At 37.7% G+C, this 15,251-nt stretch overlaps 1 protein-coding gene across 4 annotated transcripts in view; it reads left to right on the top strand.

Moving 5' to 3' along the window:
* Positions 1-15,251, top strand: part of ATP9B (ATPase phospholipid transporting 9B (putative)) — a 172,258-nt gene that overhangs the window by 141,779 nt on the left and 15,228 nt on the right. For all 4 annotated transcript variants that reach the window (XM_074870554.1, XM_074870545.1, XM_074870536.1 and 1 more), the window contains 4 exons: positions 8,086-8,247; positions 9,712-9,804; positions 10,966-11,049; positions 11,596-11,766. In XM_074870554.1, coding sequence (XP_074726655.1) covers positions 8,086-8,247; positions 9,712-9,804; positions 10,966-11,049; positions 11,596-11,766 — 510 coding nt within the window. The remainder of the gene's footprint in view (positions 1-8,085; positions 8,248-9,711; positions 9,805-10,965; positions 11,050-11,595; positions 11,767-15,251) is intronic.

Raw genomic sequence — 15,251 nt, 5'->3', positions numbered from 1 at the left:
ATTACCATAAAGAGCAATTCTCTGCCCATATTTGCTAAAGGAAACAGCTGTAAGACTTGAGAATTATGCAAGTGGTGCCCTGGGAAGACAGTAGGGAATTTGACCTTGGAAAGAGGAAAGTTGATAAAGTGCTAACATGACAGATCTGGGACTCAGGGTGGAAAGGGAAGTAGAAGAGGAAATCAGCAACAAAGAAACTGTTAGTGCTTCAACAAAGAGAAAGCACAGGTATCCTTTTAATAATGTTTTTTTTAATAATCTCGACTCATACATTCAAACTATATGACAGTGAAATTAAAAACTTACATTTTAGAACAGACAGCATTAAATTTCCTTTTCATTTCTCAAATACTTGAAACACTAGTAAAATTATCATATTGAACAAATATGCTTTAATATAATGAGAAATTGATGCTAAATGGAGTCTTATAAAAAGATGAAGCTACAAAACACATTTAAACAGCATAAAAATTGCAGCATGACAGCAAAAAGCCTAAGAGTTGAAAGACTAGCAGGTCTTTATCATAATTTTTTAAAGAGTTCTATTGATGCAATGTTTGCAAATCACTGGAGCCTAAGGAAAATAATGTAAATGGTTCATTATTTAGCTTATTGAACTTTCCTGCAGTTAGGTTGACGGATGATGCCAATGTTTCCCAATCACCGAAGTACCATTTTAAAAGCATTTTTTATTGAATAAAGTGCTTTGAATATTGCACCCTGGAGCTTTATTTAGGGAAATGGTTCAATTGATGTTTTCTGTTTAACCTCAGCGCTGACCTATCACAACATATTTGGTTAATAAGCAACATTATCATTTAATAGACTTAACCAGTTTTATGCATTGTACTTTTTCAACATTACAACTCTGTTCTCTTAGATTTTGTTTATGGATCTGGCTTGATTGCAGTCTTTTGAAAGAAGATGTTATTTGCACAGTTGTCTGTTGCATTATATAATATTGCATGGTATCACCATAGCATATAAAGAGCAGAGAATAATGTGTAAGTATAAACTATTCTTCCATACAGGAAGGTATAAGAAGCAGTTTAGTAATACGTTGACATGCTATACCCTTAATGAAATGACTTGAGGAATTCATTTGAAATTCTTCACATCTGTGTGTGTTTGTGTGCATCCATATACAGATAAAATATAACCATAACAAAGTATGCACATTTAGAAGTAGGTACATTCATCATAAAAGATGTATTTATCTATTGTTAGAGTAACCTGAGATAAGTAACTGATTTTGTATTCATAATGTGAACCCTACTTATGCCAGGCTCTTTGTTTCTTATGATAAGTGATCAATATTTCATTTTCTCTGAAAGAGTGGAAAGTTTCATTTGTCTGTCACTTGTCCTCTACAGCTGTAGCATAGCAAACAATAAACATTCACTGAGAAGTCACTGAAAAAATTAAAACAGCTCCTACTTGGCCATCATAGGTGTGGGTTCAGCTCATCTGTAGAAAGCCAGCTACCTTAATGTAATGAACAATCATAAAAGGGTATGAGCTAAGTAGGTAAAGCAATGGGGTTCAAAGGTCACAGACCCAAGCAATTCAGGGGCATGCTATGAACAGGAGCCTCTGAAGACCTTTGCTCCCCTTGGTCAGAAAAGATTGATCAGTCACGATTTTTAATGAGTGCTTACTCTCATAAACCAGCTATTTATTGGTTATGCTTTGTCCTGCACTGTTATATTCTCAAGCATTTCTAATTCCAGGATTTCAAATATTTAAATACTACCTTAAAGTGTGGTCAGTTATTTAATTCCAACATTTCTGTCCAGAAACAACAGAGTTGCTAAAATTAATTACAAGGGTACGAAGCCAATCATTTAAAAACAGACAGGGAAATGATATGCCCTTAGTGAAGCAGCTTTTGTGTTTACAAAAGTGAAGCTGTAATGTATGAGACATGTTGTATTGTTTAATTCATTTTATTGTGTGTGCTTATTGAAGCAAGACTAATTGTGTTGTTTTGTCAATGTATTGTGAAAAGCAAATCACTCGGTGGCATAAAACCATCGCTTTCATGACCTTCGAGACCCACAAAGAATAACTACTCCGTAGCTTGTCTTGAATATTGATCAGCAGTTTTTTCACATGATCAAGCTGTATTTTTACGTTAATAATTTTATTTTAATTACTAAGTTTCTCGATGAAAAGTGATAAACTGCAAATGTTAGTTATCAAATTATTGTTTATAAATATAAACAAACCAGTGCTGATTGGAAACATATGTGAGTAGTTGTTGAACAATCCAAACAGAAACTGTTGGGAACACTCAGGCAGAGGGAAAAAGAAATCTCACTTCTTCCCTGTTTCCAAACCAATAGCCTTAACTTCAAAATACCACACATAGAACCTCTGTATACCTTACATGGCAACCTGATTTTGAAAGTAGATCCTATTGTCTGAAGTGAAGATGCTCTTAAGTACTCTGAAATAAATGAAGTTGGTTACATGAGAGTTCTTCTGAGCAGCAAAGCTAGCTTACAAAATTTCCATCCCTAGTCCTTCTTTCTCACCCTACAAACTGCTCCCTCATATATGCCAAAATCTTCGAAGCAGTTATTTATATGGGTCATTTTTCAGTTTAAGTGGTCAAGTTGATAGCCTGACTCCAGAAAAGCTGTCAGCACAACTGTGGGGAACTCCCAAACTGCTGGATGGGGTAGAGAACTGCCAACACCAGCTGCTAGGTGGTATATCTTTTTCTTAACCTGATTTTAGCTCAGAAGGGATATTGTATGTTGAAAGTGACAATTAGTTGGTCATAAACTGTTTTGAGCAACACTTTGTAAATAGTGAGCAGTTAGATATTTCTGCTAGGGAGCAGCAATGGCAGTCTGGCCCACAAGGAAAGCAAAGCCAGGAGCTGAGCATGATAGCCAGGGTGCTAGAGGCAGTAGCCTCAATGATGAGGTGTACAGCCCCACAATATCCAAGCGAGGTGGAAAGAACATGTCTCATGATGGAAACCAGAGGCAGTCAAAAGTATAGATTGTTGTACAGATCTCTGGTGATGAGGCACATCTGAATTCAAGCCAAGAAGTCAAATCATTAAGTCAGGATCAGGTCCCAAGACAGTAACCAGTATTAGCCACAGTCTGGTGAGTGAGGCAGGTCCAAAGCCACGAGGTCATGTCTGTCAGCACCACAACAGTGGGGTACGTGGCCAAGTGTGGGCATAGCTGCAATGTGACTGCAGTGTAGCATGCTCAGGACCAAGCATGAGAGCCAAGTAAAAGGGGGACGGCAGCCTCCATGGAGGCTTTTGAGCTGTTTCTTCATCACAGCTCTTAACAGTGAGATGACCTTGAATGCATCTGGTTAAACTCGTAGGAAGGAGGGTGCACTCAGGGCCTTCCGTCTAAATAGGGTTTTGAATATTTTTTCACAGAAATACATTACTATTCTGTCTTGATTGATAAAAGGTTATGTTTGAGTCAGGTAAGGATCCAATCTCTGTTTCAGTTTACCCAAGCTAAGAGTGGGGTGGGTTGTTGTTTTTTGTTTGTTTTTTTCCACTTCTGCTTTCTCTCTAAAAATAATATTCTATTATAAAAACCAAAATTAGTGGATTAGGTTCCAAAGAGCAGCTCAGTTTCAAACAGCCCAGAATTCAAAGGGACTGGTAGCAGTATGATGGTTTGCATGTTCCAGTCCTGATTGATGTAGTATCTAAAGCAAGCAAGAAGAGCCTTAGGGCATTTTTTGGGTCTTCTGACAAGCAGTAACAGCCTTTTAGGATTGATCCAGTAACTGAAGGTCTTCAGGATTCAGCAGTGCTTCAAATACCTCTACTTTGTGGATCTATAACCCCATGTGTCCAAAAGCAAGGCGAGTGACCAGATTGGGTTTTCTTTAACTGGGACTTCTTTATGCCATCATGCTCCCAAGATGATAAGTAACTAGAGGTAGTTACCATTTTCCACAGAGCAAAGGGACTTAGTGTTGTTATTCCCCAAACTGAAAATTAGTAAGACAGCTGGGTGATAAGTGATATTTCCTGTTGGTCCAGAGGAAGCTAAGGAAGATGTTAATCGGAGAGGGAATGAGAGTGCCCTTCCTTGTGTAAGTTAGTCACCCTCACAGGGAGAGGTCAGGAGAATTCAGAGATGGGCTTTGAGTTGGGCTGTGTAAGGAACAGTCCTGTACATACTGATTGAATGGCCTGAAGCCATCTAACACCACTCTTGAGAGAAGCAAAACTCCTGTTATTTGATAGGGCAGGGGGGTACTTAACTTTTTCATCCTCAGAGTAAAAGTAAATAAAGATATGGCTGTTCCTTTAAATGCTTTCTATGTACAATCTGTTTCATCTTACATGTTGGCCTTAATTTTGACTCTTGACTTGTGTGCTTAAATATTTGTAGCATTTTTCTGCCACATAATTATTTTCACTGGGGTTATTAAATAGGAGTCATAGGCTAATAGAACTTACTGTAGAAAAATAATTAGAAAATGTTGGCACCGTAGTTGAAAAAAAATAATTTAGAATGTAATTGGTTTACAATAAAATTAAATATACCAAAGTTTTTGTGGCCTATCAGTTTAAATGTTTTCTAAAGCTTTTTAAAATTGTTGACTAGTATTTATTTTAGGTTAAAATCAGTCTAATGTTCTAATTAAATATGCAGTTCTGAGTCCATAACAGGAATAATGGTTTGGGTTTTTTTCTGTGCTTGATATGGGGTTCATTCCCATATCTATTGATTAATAATAATTCATTAACTATTCATTTTTCTGTCTCTAGTAGGCTTAGGTTTTGTGACTAATAAAATAGGTAACTGTGTCACTGTCACTTAAAAACCTTGTGTACTTTATGAAACTTTCTAGAAACTACCCAAGATATTTATAAGCTGCTTGTTTTGATTTAGTTCTGTAAATGAATGTTTCTAAACAAATGGAATGATTATGTCCCCAAAACATGGAATTAGTATGCAGGGCTGCCATGGTCTGTAAGAACAGTGCTTCTGAAGTTTCCCCTCTTCGTGCCCTTCTCACGATGCACACGTTCCTCAGATAACTGAGCTGGATACATCATCCTGCTCAGAGAAGCTACTTAGACCTCCTGAACTGGTACTGCTGTAGGTTACATTGTGGGTCACACAGTTACTGCTTGAGTTGAGAGAGTTTCTATATGAAGTCTCCGAATTTGACTTTGAATGGAAATCTCTGCTGTGGTAATTGAAGAGTTTGATATTTGGGGCTGTGAACTATGGAAGCTCTGAGGGTCAGGTAGCCTCTACTGGAGAGACACCGCTGACAGAGGCAACCAGAGCTCAACAGTAGGCATGTGGCGAACACAAATATCTGAAAAATTTTGGGTAAGAAACACTAAACAAGAGGTGTTTCTCAGTAGCTTTTGTCAGATCTGTTGCATTTCCATCTCATAATGCAAGTAGTTGCTACCTTCATTGCTAATTTGGAAGTTGCTACTTTGACTTTGTCACACAAGAGGTGGATAGCTGTCTTTACCCTTTGGATTGCTACTGAGGAGGAAGACAACTAGCAAGTTAGAAACCACAGAAGCTCTCTTTGACTCCACCTACATTACCTGTCCTGAGAACACTACACAGTTAGTGGATTGAGGTACATGCCCGTGTGTCAGTAGTGGGAGGATATATCTACCAGTGTACTTCTGTCTCCCAGACAGCAAATTTCCATAGAAGGGAAGCTTCATGATAAGCTGGACAAGATACACAAAATATTCAAGTAAGTCCCTAACCTGGATGCAGTAAACTCGACACATTTCATCTGTGCATGTTAGGAAATTAATGGTTATTGGCAAATAAATAGAATGATTTTTTTAAAACAAAATGGTAGCATCACCAATGAAGACTCCTGTGCTTGTCCAACCTTTGATTGCTTTATCTGACTCCATCCAATATGTCAAGCTCTGTAGAAGCCACAGCCGCTCCATTTACCTGACATTCTAGGGGTTCTTGATCTATGCACACTAGATTGCAAGAACATTTTAATGTAAGGTTTCAGAAATGTATTGAAGAGAAAAAGATGTACTTGAAGAGAGAAAGCCTCAAGAAGAGAGACTTACCTAAGAATCCTTCTTCTGAACTTTACATAGCCAGCCATTCAGTATATATTTATTTATTAAGATTTATAATTTAGCTTTACATGCCCTTTGTGAAATAACTTTTTTTTTTAATTGTATATTCTAAAAGATATTTAATGGTAAGGTCTGGCTATGTTGTTCTGGATGCTGTTAAGGTCTAGCTGCTCCAATTCATTCTGAAGGACAAGTGTCAAATTTAATGTCTTGCTCTCAAGTTTGTTCAGTTGCCTTTTAGGCATCTATTTGACTCTTGAGCCTTATTGACTATTTCTACTATGGTATTTGTACTGATCAATTTAAAAGAAAAAAAAAAAAAGTAGTTGTGTGTAGGCCAGGTATAAGAATCCAAAATGAATGTGCTGCAAAATGTTAATTCAAATGGTAGGTGAAGCCAAGCATAAACCAAATAATAAACAGATGCAAGTCACCAAATATAGAATACTTAAGCCCTAGCTGCAAAGGGACATAAATGAGATGATAGGGTATTAGTAGAAAGATGCAATTTACAGGTCAGAATGTAATAGTTACCTTTCACTGTGAAAATTGAAAATTAACCTTGGGAGTATTGGATCACTTACAGCTTATATGGTATTTTTATTGAAGAAGAAAAACCTCTAAAAAGACTTCCTGTGATTTTTGAGATTTTAAAATTATGCCTTTCAAAGTGCATTCTCTTCTGTAACTACATCTCTCTGTATTTTCATTTGGTGGTGCCTACACAGATGGCACTACTAGGCTTTCTTAGGGGCTTACACAAATATTTTTTTTCCAAATTTAAATTTTCATAGAGGCTACAGTGATTTACTTGCTTTGGGTGAAATTCTTAGTGAGCATTAGTTGTCATGTCTGTTTAACTTATCTAGGGATTTTACTAATTGCATGTCTTCTATCAGACTGCTTGATTTTTATTTTTTTTTCATCTTATCTGAAATTAATAGCAGAGGCAGGTTCCATAAAAATCATGTAAACTTCATTATAATTACCATTCTAGTCATTTAAAAATCTGGTTTCCAATAATGATTATCATTTGGAAAAACAAAAATAGAATTGAGGATGAGAAATTTTTTTTATCAGAAACCTCCCATTCAGATATGGAATATGGCTTGTATATGAACTAATAGTAAAGCAGTTTTCTTAAAGTATTAATTTTTTGAAGGAATAAACCACACCATGGTGGTGATAGAAAAATACCTAATGTATTATTTAAAGCATAACATAGAAGAAGCTAGATGTCATGCACTTTAAAGCGGCAAAATTAAAAAAAAAATCTCTAATGCATGCATTTAAGATGCCATGTAGTGGTAGCTAATAGTGATGATTGTATAATGCAGCAGTTCTGGGTTTGTAAAAAGGGCTTTCACAAGCATGTTTGTGGGATGCAGTATTGTAAACTTGGTTTCCATCTCATTTGATATGGTAAGAACATGATTACATTGTTGTCGAAACAAAGTAATAAAATGGTGCAAGTGAACAAAGTAAGCTAAAAAGAAGATCCTTTGTTTATGTGTTTACTACATATTACAGTGTCTTAACTTGCATGTAATTGTGGGGATCTAATAAAATACTTTCTGTGGAAATACTCTCGAGATCATTTACTTACATAGCAGTGTTGTTGGTACAGAAATTGTATTCTGGTTTTGCATAATTTCTGTTGGATGTCCTTTAAGTATAGTTGAATATGTATATATGGTTTTTTAATTAGAACTGTTATTTCTGAATAATATATTCTAAATACCTCATTTGCAAGAATAAGATCAAATAAGTTTTTATATTCTTCCTAAGAATTTTTCTAAGCTTTCTGAAAGAAAATACTCACTTGATGTGTTAAGATTTTGAACTCAGTCTACTGCTATTCACATTTTTTTTTCTAGATTCTTGGAAGAGTTTAGACTTTTACCCTAGCAACAGTTGTTTGGCTTTAGCCTAATTTATATGACAGTATAATAGACCTTTCACACTTAAACATGTCTCTTTTTTTACTTTTTTTCTTTCTTTAGGTAGCTCTGGTGCAGTGGACAGAGAGTGTCGGTCTCACTCTTGTTAACAGGGATTTGACCTCAATGCAGCTGAAGACCCCTGGTGGGCAGATTCTGACGTACTATATTCTGCAGATCTTTCCCTTCACTTCTGAGAGCAAGCGCATGGGGATCATAGTTAGGGTAATTTTGGGGGTGTTCTGGGTGTTGGTGTTCTCAAAAACTGTTCTTACTGAATATTTATTTTTATGAAATTTTATAGAAACTTGGTCGTTCAGGGAATGCATTTCACAAGATTTTCAAATGGAAAGTATACCTTTGACACAGGTACACATGAAATACTAGGCAAGCAATTGTAGCAAAATCAGGCTAACCTAAAGTTGCAGAGAGCTTTGTAAAGGACAAACTCTTCTCTTACATTCTCTCAATTTCACAATTTCATGCTTAGCCTCTGATGCTGCAAGTTGCCTTTAAGTCTTTGTTTTTAATTTTCCATTTGTTTCTTTCATACAAAATATGTTGCCTCTTCAAGGAATAAATCAATGGCTGAAATTTCTTACAATAGTAGTTAGCATCTTTCTGTACTACTAGCGCTGCTGCTTTTCCAGACCCCGTATTGATAACTGAACTGACGTGCACACACAGCACAACCCAGAGGGTCTAAGATTTACCAGATATGTGCTTAGTTGTCTCCTGGGTGCCCAGCTGGGAGCATAGTAATGATCACTGAAACCTCACATGAAAGGAAGCTAAAGATGCTAAAAGGAAGGCTTAAACCTCTGCGAATGTTAAGCCATCCACACTACATAATTCTACCTTTTCCCTACCTAAAATCAGACACTGTAGCAGACAACGTTGTTAGATGGTTAGATCAGTGCCAAGTCCCAGTTAAATAGGTGTCAAACTCATCCCATTTTTTATTTGCCTGTGATGACAAGCAGGCATGCCATCAGCCTTTAGCAAGGATACTTCAGGCAGAATACGTGCATGACCTTGGCAAGTCTGTATTTCATTAGGTGAGGTGGGCACTAAGAGCCTGTTTAACAGTGACATCTTCAGAGATACTCTAAGAAGCTTGCAAATCAGACTAATCCATTCCTTCTGTGACAGACCATACCTCAGAAACTCCTGTTTTGGATTATATTTGCCTGCATGTGAATTCCCTGAATATGCAATGAATGTTTCATCATTAAAACATCTGTAACAAGCATTTACACTAAGTTATTTATAAATTTTCAGTCACTTAGGTATTTCAAAGATACAGAGCAAACTTTCTGTTGTGGGTTAGAGAGTATATGCCAGCAAAGAAATAAAATAGTAGTTAGGGGGGGCACAACAGTGATATTTTAAAATTTAGACGGGCAGTTTCAGAATGCTGAGAATCTGTTGCTCACATTGACTTCAGTTACAACTGATCCTCTTATAGGAGAAAGTAGGGAATATGCATCTAGATGGCATCAGAGATGTCAGTGGAAGTAGTAACATCAAGTAATAAAACTTACCCACCTCTTGGCAAGGTGCTCCATCTTTTATAAATGATAATCCATTGACTGCTTCAGAAGACAATTAGGTTATTGGTAGGTAATTGTTTTGACTGTATAAACAGCTTTATTTTTTTCCCCCTCTATTTCTTTTTTAAAATTTTAGGATGAATCTTCAGGAGAAATTACATTTTACATGAAGGGTGCAGATATTGCAATGTCCACTATTGTACAGTACAATGATTGGTTAGAAGAAGAGGTAAGAAATAAAATTAAAATTTATAAAAATTAAAATTTTGTAAAAACTACAAATTTAAAATCAAAATATTAGGTATTATTGGAATAAGTTAAAGGAGAACCCAAGCCAATGCAGTAATGGGTTCTGAAGTCCAGTTACATATATCCTGAATGGGTTTTAAGGGATTAGAATTATTTGCAATTCTTGAATAACCCACAGGAAAAACGTAACTGGTAGTCGTAGCAGAACACGTTCTTACTTAAGGAAATTTGTTTTTCATTGACTGACCTTTCACATAAAACCTAATTACTTCTGAGAAGTATTCTGCTATAAGCCTATTTATCCTGAAATGCCTTTGTTTTATCAAATTCTGCAGTGAGGTATGATTATGAATTATGAAATTTAATAAGGGTTGCAGCCAAATTAAAATATTTTTTTGCCACATTTATTAAAGCTAATATAAAATAGCCAGTGTCTGAATTTCAAAACTGGTTAATGTTTTTCACTGTGTGGCTCTAGTAGGTACCAGCAATCATCTCATTTTGACCCTACATACAGACAATATGTTAATACAATGATTACACCATGTATGTTCATAATGGTATTGGCAATATGAATCAATACCTGCTGCAGGGCAGTTTGATTTATTCAGGGACATGAATAAATTAAACTCCCTCAAGACCTAGCAAAATGTCATAAAAATTACTTTTGGCGATAATGATGCACAATTAATTGTAAAATACTTGTTTAATTTATTTAGCTTTATGGGGTCAAATCAATAAGTGTTTTGCACTGGACAGCCTTGTTTTTCATTAAGACATGCTATGCCATGGCTATTTTTAATGTGTAGATATTTTTCTAATAAGAGGTACGTTCAATGGAAAAAGAAAATATAGCTCTGTTAGGTGCCTCAAAAATGGCTTTAGTTTATTTTAAAGCTTCAACCTAACAGAAATTTTCTTTAAGCTAGGAAAGGAAATCTAATTGGTTTACCAGTACCATACCACTTAATCTGGGGGACATGAAGTATAATTTCTTTTTATTCTGTTTGTGGCTTCTCCAAAACAATCTTAAGAGAAACACCAAAAGTTATGGTATGTTTATCTCCTGTTAGCATATAGTATAAAACATGTACGTACGGTTGAATATTTGCATAAATATTCTGTGGTTTGATCCATTTAGTGTGGTAATATGGCACGAGAAGGACTGCGTACGCTGGTTGTTGCCAAAAAATCACTGACTGAAGAACAGTATCAGGATTTTGAGGTATGAAGGGACAGAGTGATCTTGTGCTTCACCATATTTAGTTAGTCCAAGGAGAACATTCCTCTTTTTTATTCTATTAAGGTGGCAAAAAAGATTATTTGCATTTGAAATACTGATAGTTGAGGTATGGCACACAATCTATTAGAGATTTTGTCATTCATTAGTGATCGTTCTGCAGTCATACATAGGATACTGTTTTGCTTTGTTATGTGACTGGATAGTGTTTTCCCAGAAGCTAGTGTAATGTTAATTTTTTGGCTTCAGCATGACCTAAAAAATATACTTATTCTCAAAGATATGGGCAGTTCCTGCTTAGATGCTGTGATGCCTACTTTTTAATAGTTCTTCAGAAGTCATTCTCTTGAGGTGATTTGTCAAAAAAAATGTATAACATTGGGTGTAAAGTAAAATTTTAACCTTGTTCTTTGTTAAAGATATTTAAAGACAAACATTTAGCTTAATGAATCCATATTATAACTGATTGGTAGACTGAATGTATACTTTATGAGTCATAGCAAACTCTTAAGTGGTTTTGTGTTTGTGCAGAGTCGATATAACCAAGCAAAGTTAAGCATACATGATAGAAACCTGAAGGTTGCTGCTGTTGTAGAGAGTTTGGAGCGAGAAATGGAATTGCTGTGTCTGACTGGAGTAGAAGATCAGCTGCAAGCAGATGTTAGACCAACTCTAGAGATGCTAAGAAATGCTGGAATAAAGGTACTAAATGCATACTGCTGACATAGCAGGTTATCATTTATTAACTTTTCTTTAACAAGATATGAATTATATTTGTCTATATTCAGGTTCATTCAAAGAAAGAAATATGCCACGTACTGCATATTCTGGGCATGAGCTTGCAGAAGCAAACAAGACTGTTTGCAGAGTTCCCTTGTTCACCACTGGTTTCATTGATCTTAAGCTTACTTCTGTAGGAAAACTACCAATGGATAAATGTGTGTGACTCCCAGTCATTTATCCCCTGACTGTCTACAGTAAACTGTCCTAGCTGACAGTAAATGAGTTTGGCACAAGATTCGTATAATAATCATGTTTTTAGGCTTGGCACTTTAGAGAAGTCTCAGCAAAGATCAAAAGGTGAATTGTTTGAATAGAATTCAGAACTGCCCTTGAAGTTTGTTCAAGTCATGTTAAAGGGACAGTGTCAGAAACTTTGCACAAGAGTTTGTGCTGTGTTTTGTTCATAGGCAGTCTATGCTAGACAGCTATCAATTGCTCATTTAGAAGTAATACATTTATCTGAGGGAGGGTTTGAAGTAAAGATATGAACAATATCTGAGGGGGGTGGGCAAGATTATAGACATTTTGCTTGAAGCAGAGTGTCAAACTGCACAGAAAAGGTTGTGTTGACTTTTCACTGGTTAAACTGAATCAGATACAATGGGCTTTTTTAGCCTGAGAAGAAGGGTAAGTTAGTTTGCAGGAGGAGCAGGAATGCATGAAGCTCTACCTTGGGACAAATGATGAGCCAATTGAGAATTTATGTGTTAGAATTAGTGAGCAGACTGATGTGGACAACATCACAGTGAGTGTCTATAGCAGACTGCATCATCAAGAAGTAATAGAAGAAGCTTTCTTCAGACAACTGGAAGAAGCCTGACGTTTGCATGTGCTGGTCCTTGTGCTGGACTTAACCACACCAGTATCTGCTGGAAGGGTGAGACAGGAGGGCCCAAGCAAGCCAGGAGAATGTTGGGAGTGCAATGACAGTAATTTCCTGACACAGGTGATTGAGGATGCAACAAGGAAGGATGCTCTACTAGTGCTCATACTAACAAACGAAGAGGAATTGGTCAGGGATGTGAAAGCTGGTTGAGGGGATGGCCTTGGCCATCTACAGTAGTTATGAGAGGGTGAAGTTCAGCAGGCTCAGGAGGATCTTATTAATGTCTATAAATACCTGAAGGGAGGGTGCAAAGAGGACAGAGCCAGGCTCTTCTCAGTGGTACACAGTGAAAGCACAAGAGACAATGGATACAAACCGAAATAAAAAAAGTTCCACTTGAATATAAGAAGAAAATTTTTTACTGTGAGTGTGTTCAAACACTGGAGCAGGTCTTCCAGAGAGTCTGTGGAGTCTCCATCCTTGGAGATGTTCAAAACTGTCTTGACATGGTCCTGAGCAGCCTGCTGTAGCTGACCCTGCTTTGAACTGGGGAGCTGTACTAGATAATCTCCAGAGTCCCCTTCTCATATCTGCTATTTTGTTGTTCTGTTTTTAATTAATCCCTGTTCCCCACAGGCTTTCAGGTGAATTAGCTGGTAATGCAGTGGTGTGCACAATTAGAAAATATATGTATGGATTAAAGCCTTATGATTACATCAAATTAATTTCTAGTATGGTGTGACTAGTGCAAAGTACTTACATATTAATACTTCATGTATAGTATTTTATTGTTTGCTTTCGATATTTCTTCTATATATGGTCACTTCTGACTGGTAGGTATATCTGGCTACAAATAGGTATAGAACAGTGTGACAGTTTTTAGTGTTTGGGGTTTTTTTTTTAATGATTAGTTCTAGGATTTCAGAACATTAAAACTGTTCTGGCTTTAATTACAACCAACATTATAGCAGGCTGGAAAAACAATAGTAGCTGTTGATAGGTCATAAAATTATAGATTACTTGGTTACTGATGAGAAAACATGAATCTTTTGTTCATTTATGGGGCCACATGGACACTAATGAAAAGGATCTTACCCGAGATGTACAGGAAAAGAGGAAGACAGAGGCTTACAGTTTAATAAAATTGCAACTGTTAACTTAATAACTATCCAGTAACAACTCCTGCAGCTTAAGTCATTCTTCCTGTGTGGTCTGTTTCATTTGGTCTAGGGCTGAAGGTATTTCATCCAGATGTCATAGAATCATAGAATAGTTTGGGTTGGAAGGGACCTTAAAGATCATCTAGTTCCAACCCTCCTGGCCACAGGCAGGGACACCTTCCACTAGACCAAGTTGCTCAAAGCCCCATCCAGCCTGGCCTTGAACACTTTCAGGGAGGGGACATTCACAACCTCTCTGAGCAACCTGTTCCAGTGTCTCACCACCCTCACAGTAAAGAACTACTTCTTTATATATAATCTAAACCTACCCCCTTTCCGTTTGAAGTCATCACCCCTTGTTCTATCACTACATGCCCTCGTAAAAAGTCCCTCCCCAGCTTTCTTCTAGGCCCCGCTTAGTTACTGGAAAGTTGCTATAAGGTCTTCCTGGAGCCTTCTTGTCTCCAGGCTGAACAACCCCAACTCTCTCAGCCTGTCCTCATAGGAGAGGTGCTCCATCTTGTGGCCTCCTCTGGACCCGCTCCAACATGTCCATGTCCTTCTTTTATGTTGGGGGCATCAGAGCTGAACACAGCACTCCAGGTGGGGGTCTCACGAGAGCAGAGTAGAGGGGGAGAATCGCCTCCCTCGACCTGCTGTTCACACTTCTCTCGATGCAGCCCAGGATATGGTTGGCTTTCTGGGCTGCAAGCACACATTGTAGGGTCATGTTGAGCTTCTTGTCAGCTAACATTCCCAAGTCCTCCTCCTCAAGGCTGCTCTCAATCCACTCATCTCCCAGCCTGTATTTGTGCTTGGGATTGCCCCGACCCACGTGCAGGACCTTGCACTTGGCCTTGTTGAACTTCATGAGGTTTGCACAGGCCACCTCTCAAGCCTGTCCGGGTACCTCTGGATGGCACATCCCTTCCCTCCAGCATGTCGACTGCACCACACAGCTTGGTGTCATCAGCGAACTTGCTGAGGGTGCACTCAATGCCACTGTCCATGTCACCAACAAAGACGTTAAACAGCGCCTGTCCCAATACAGACCCCTGAGGTCATCACTGCTCTCCACTTGGACACTGAGATGTTGACCACAACTCTTTGAGTGCGACCACCCAGCCAATTCCTTATCCACCGAGTGGTCCATCCATCAAATCCAGATCTCTCCAATTTAGAGACAGGGATGGTGTGTGGGACCGTGTCAAAAGCTCTGTACAAGTCCAGGTAGATGACATCAGTTGCTCTTCCTTTATCCACCAAGCACTGTAACCCCATCATAGAAGGCCACCAGATTCATCAGGCACGATTTACCCTTAGTGAAGCCATGTTGGCTGTCACCAATCACCTCCTTATTCTCTATGTGCCTTCGCGTAGTTTCCAGGAGGATCCACTCCATGATCTTGCCAGGCACA

Source organism: Strix uralensis, chromosome 1 (assembly GCF_047716275.1).
Source record: "Strix uralensis isolate ZFMK-TIS-50842 chromosome 1, bStrUra1, whole genome shotgun sequence".
Classification (NCBI taxonomy): Eukaryota; Metazoa; Chordata; class Aves; order Strigiformes; family Strigidae; genus Strix; species Strix uralensis.
The sequence above is the reverse complement of the archived record's forward strand: the minus strand, read 5'-3'. Positions and strand labels throughout refer to the sequence as shown.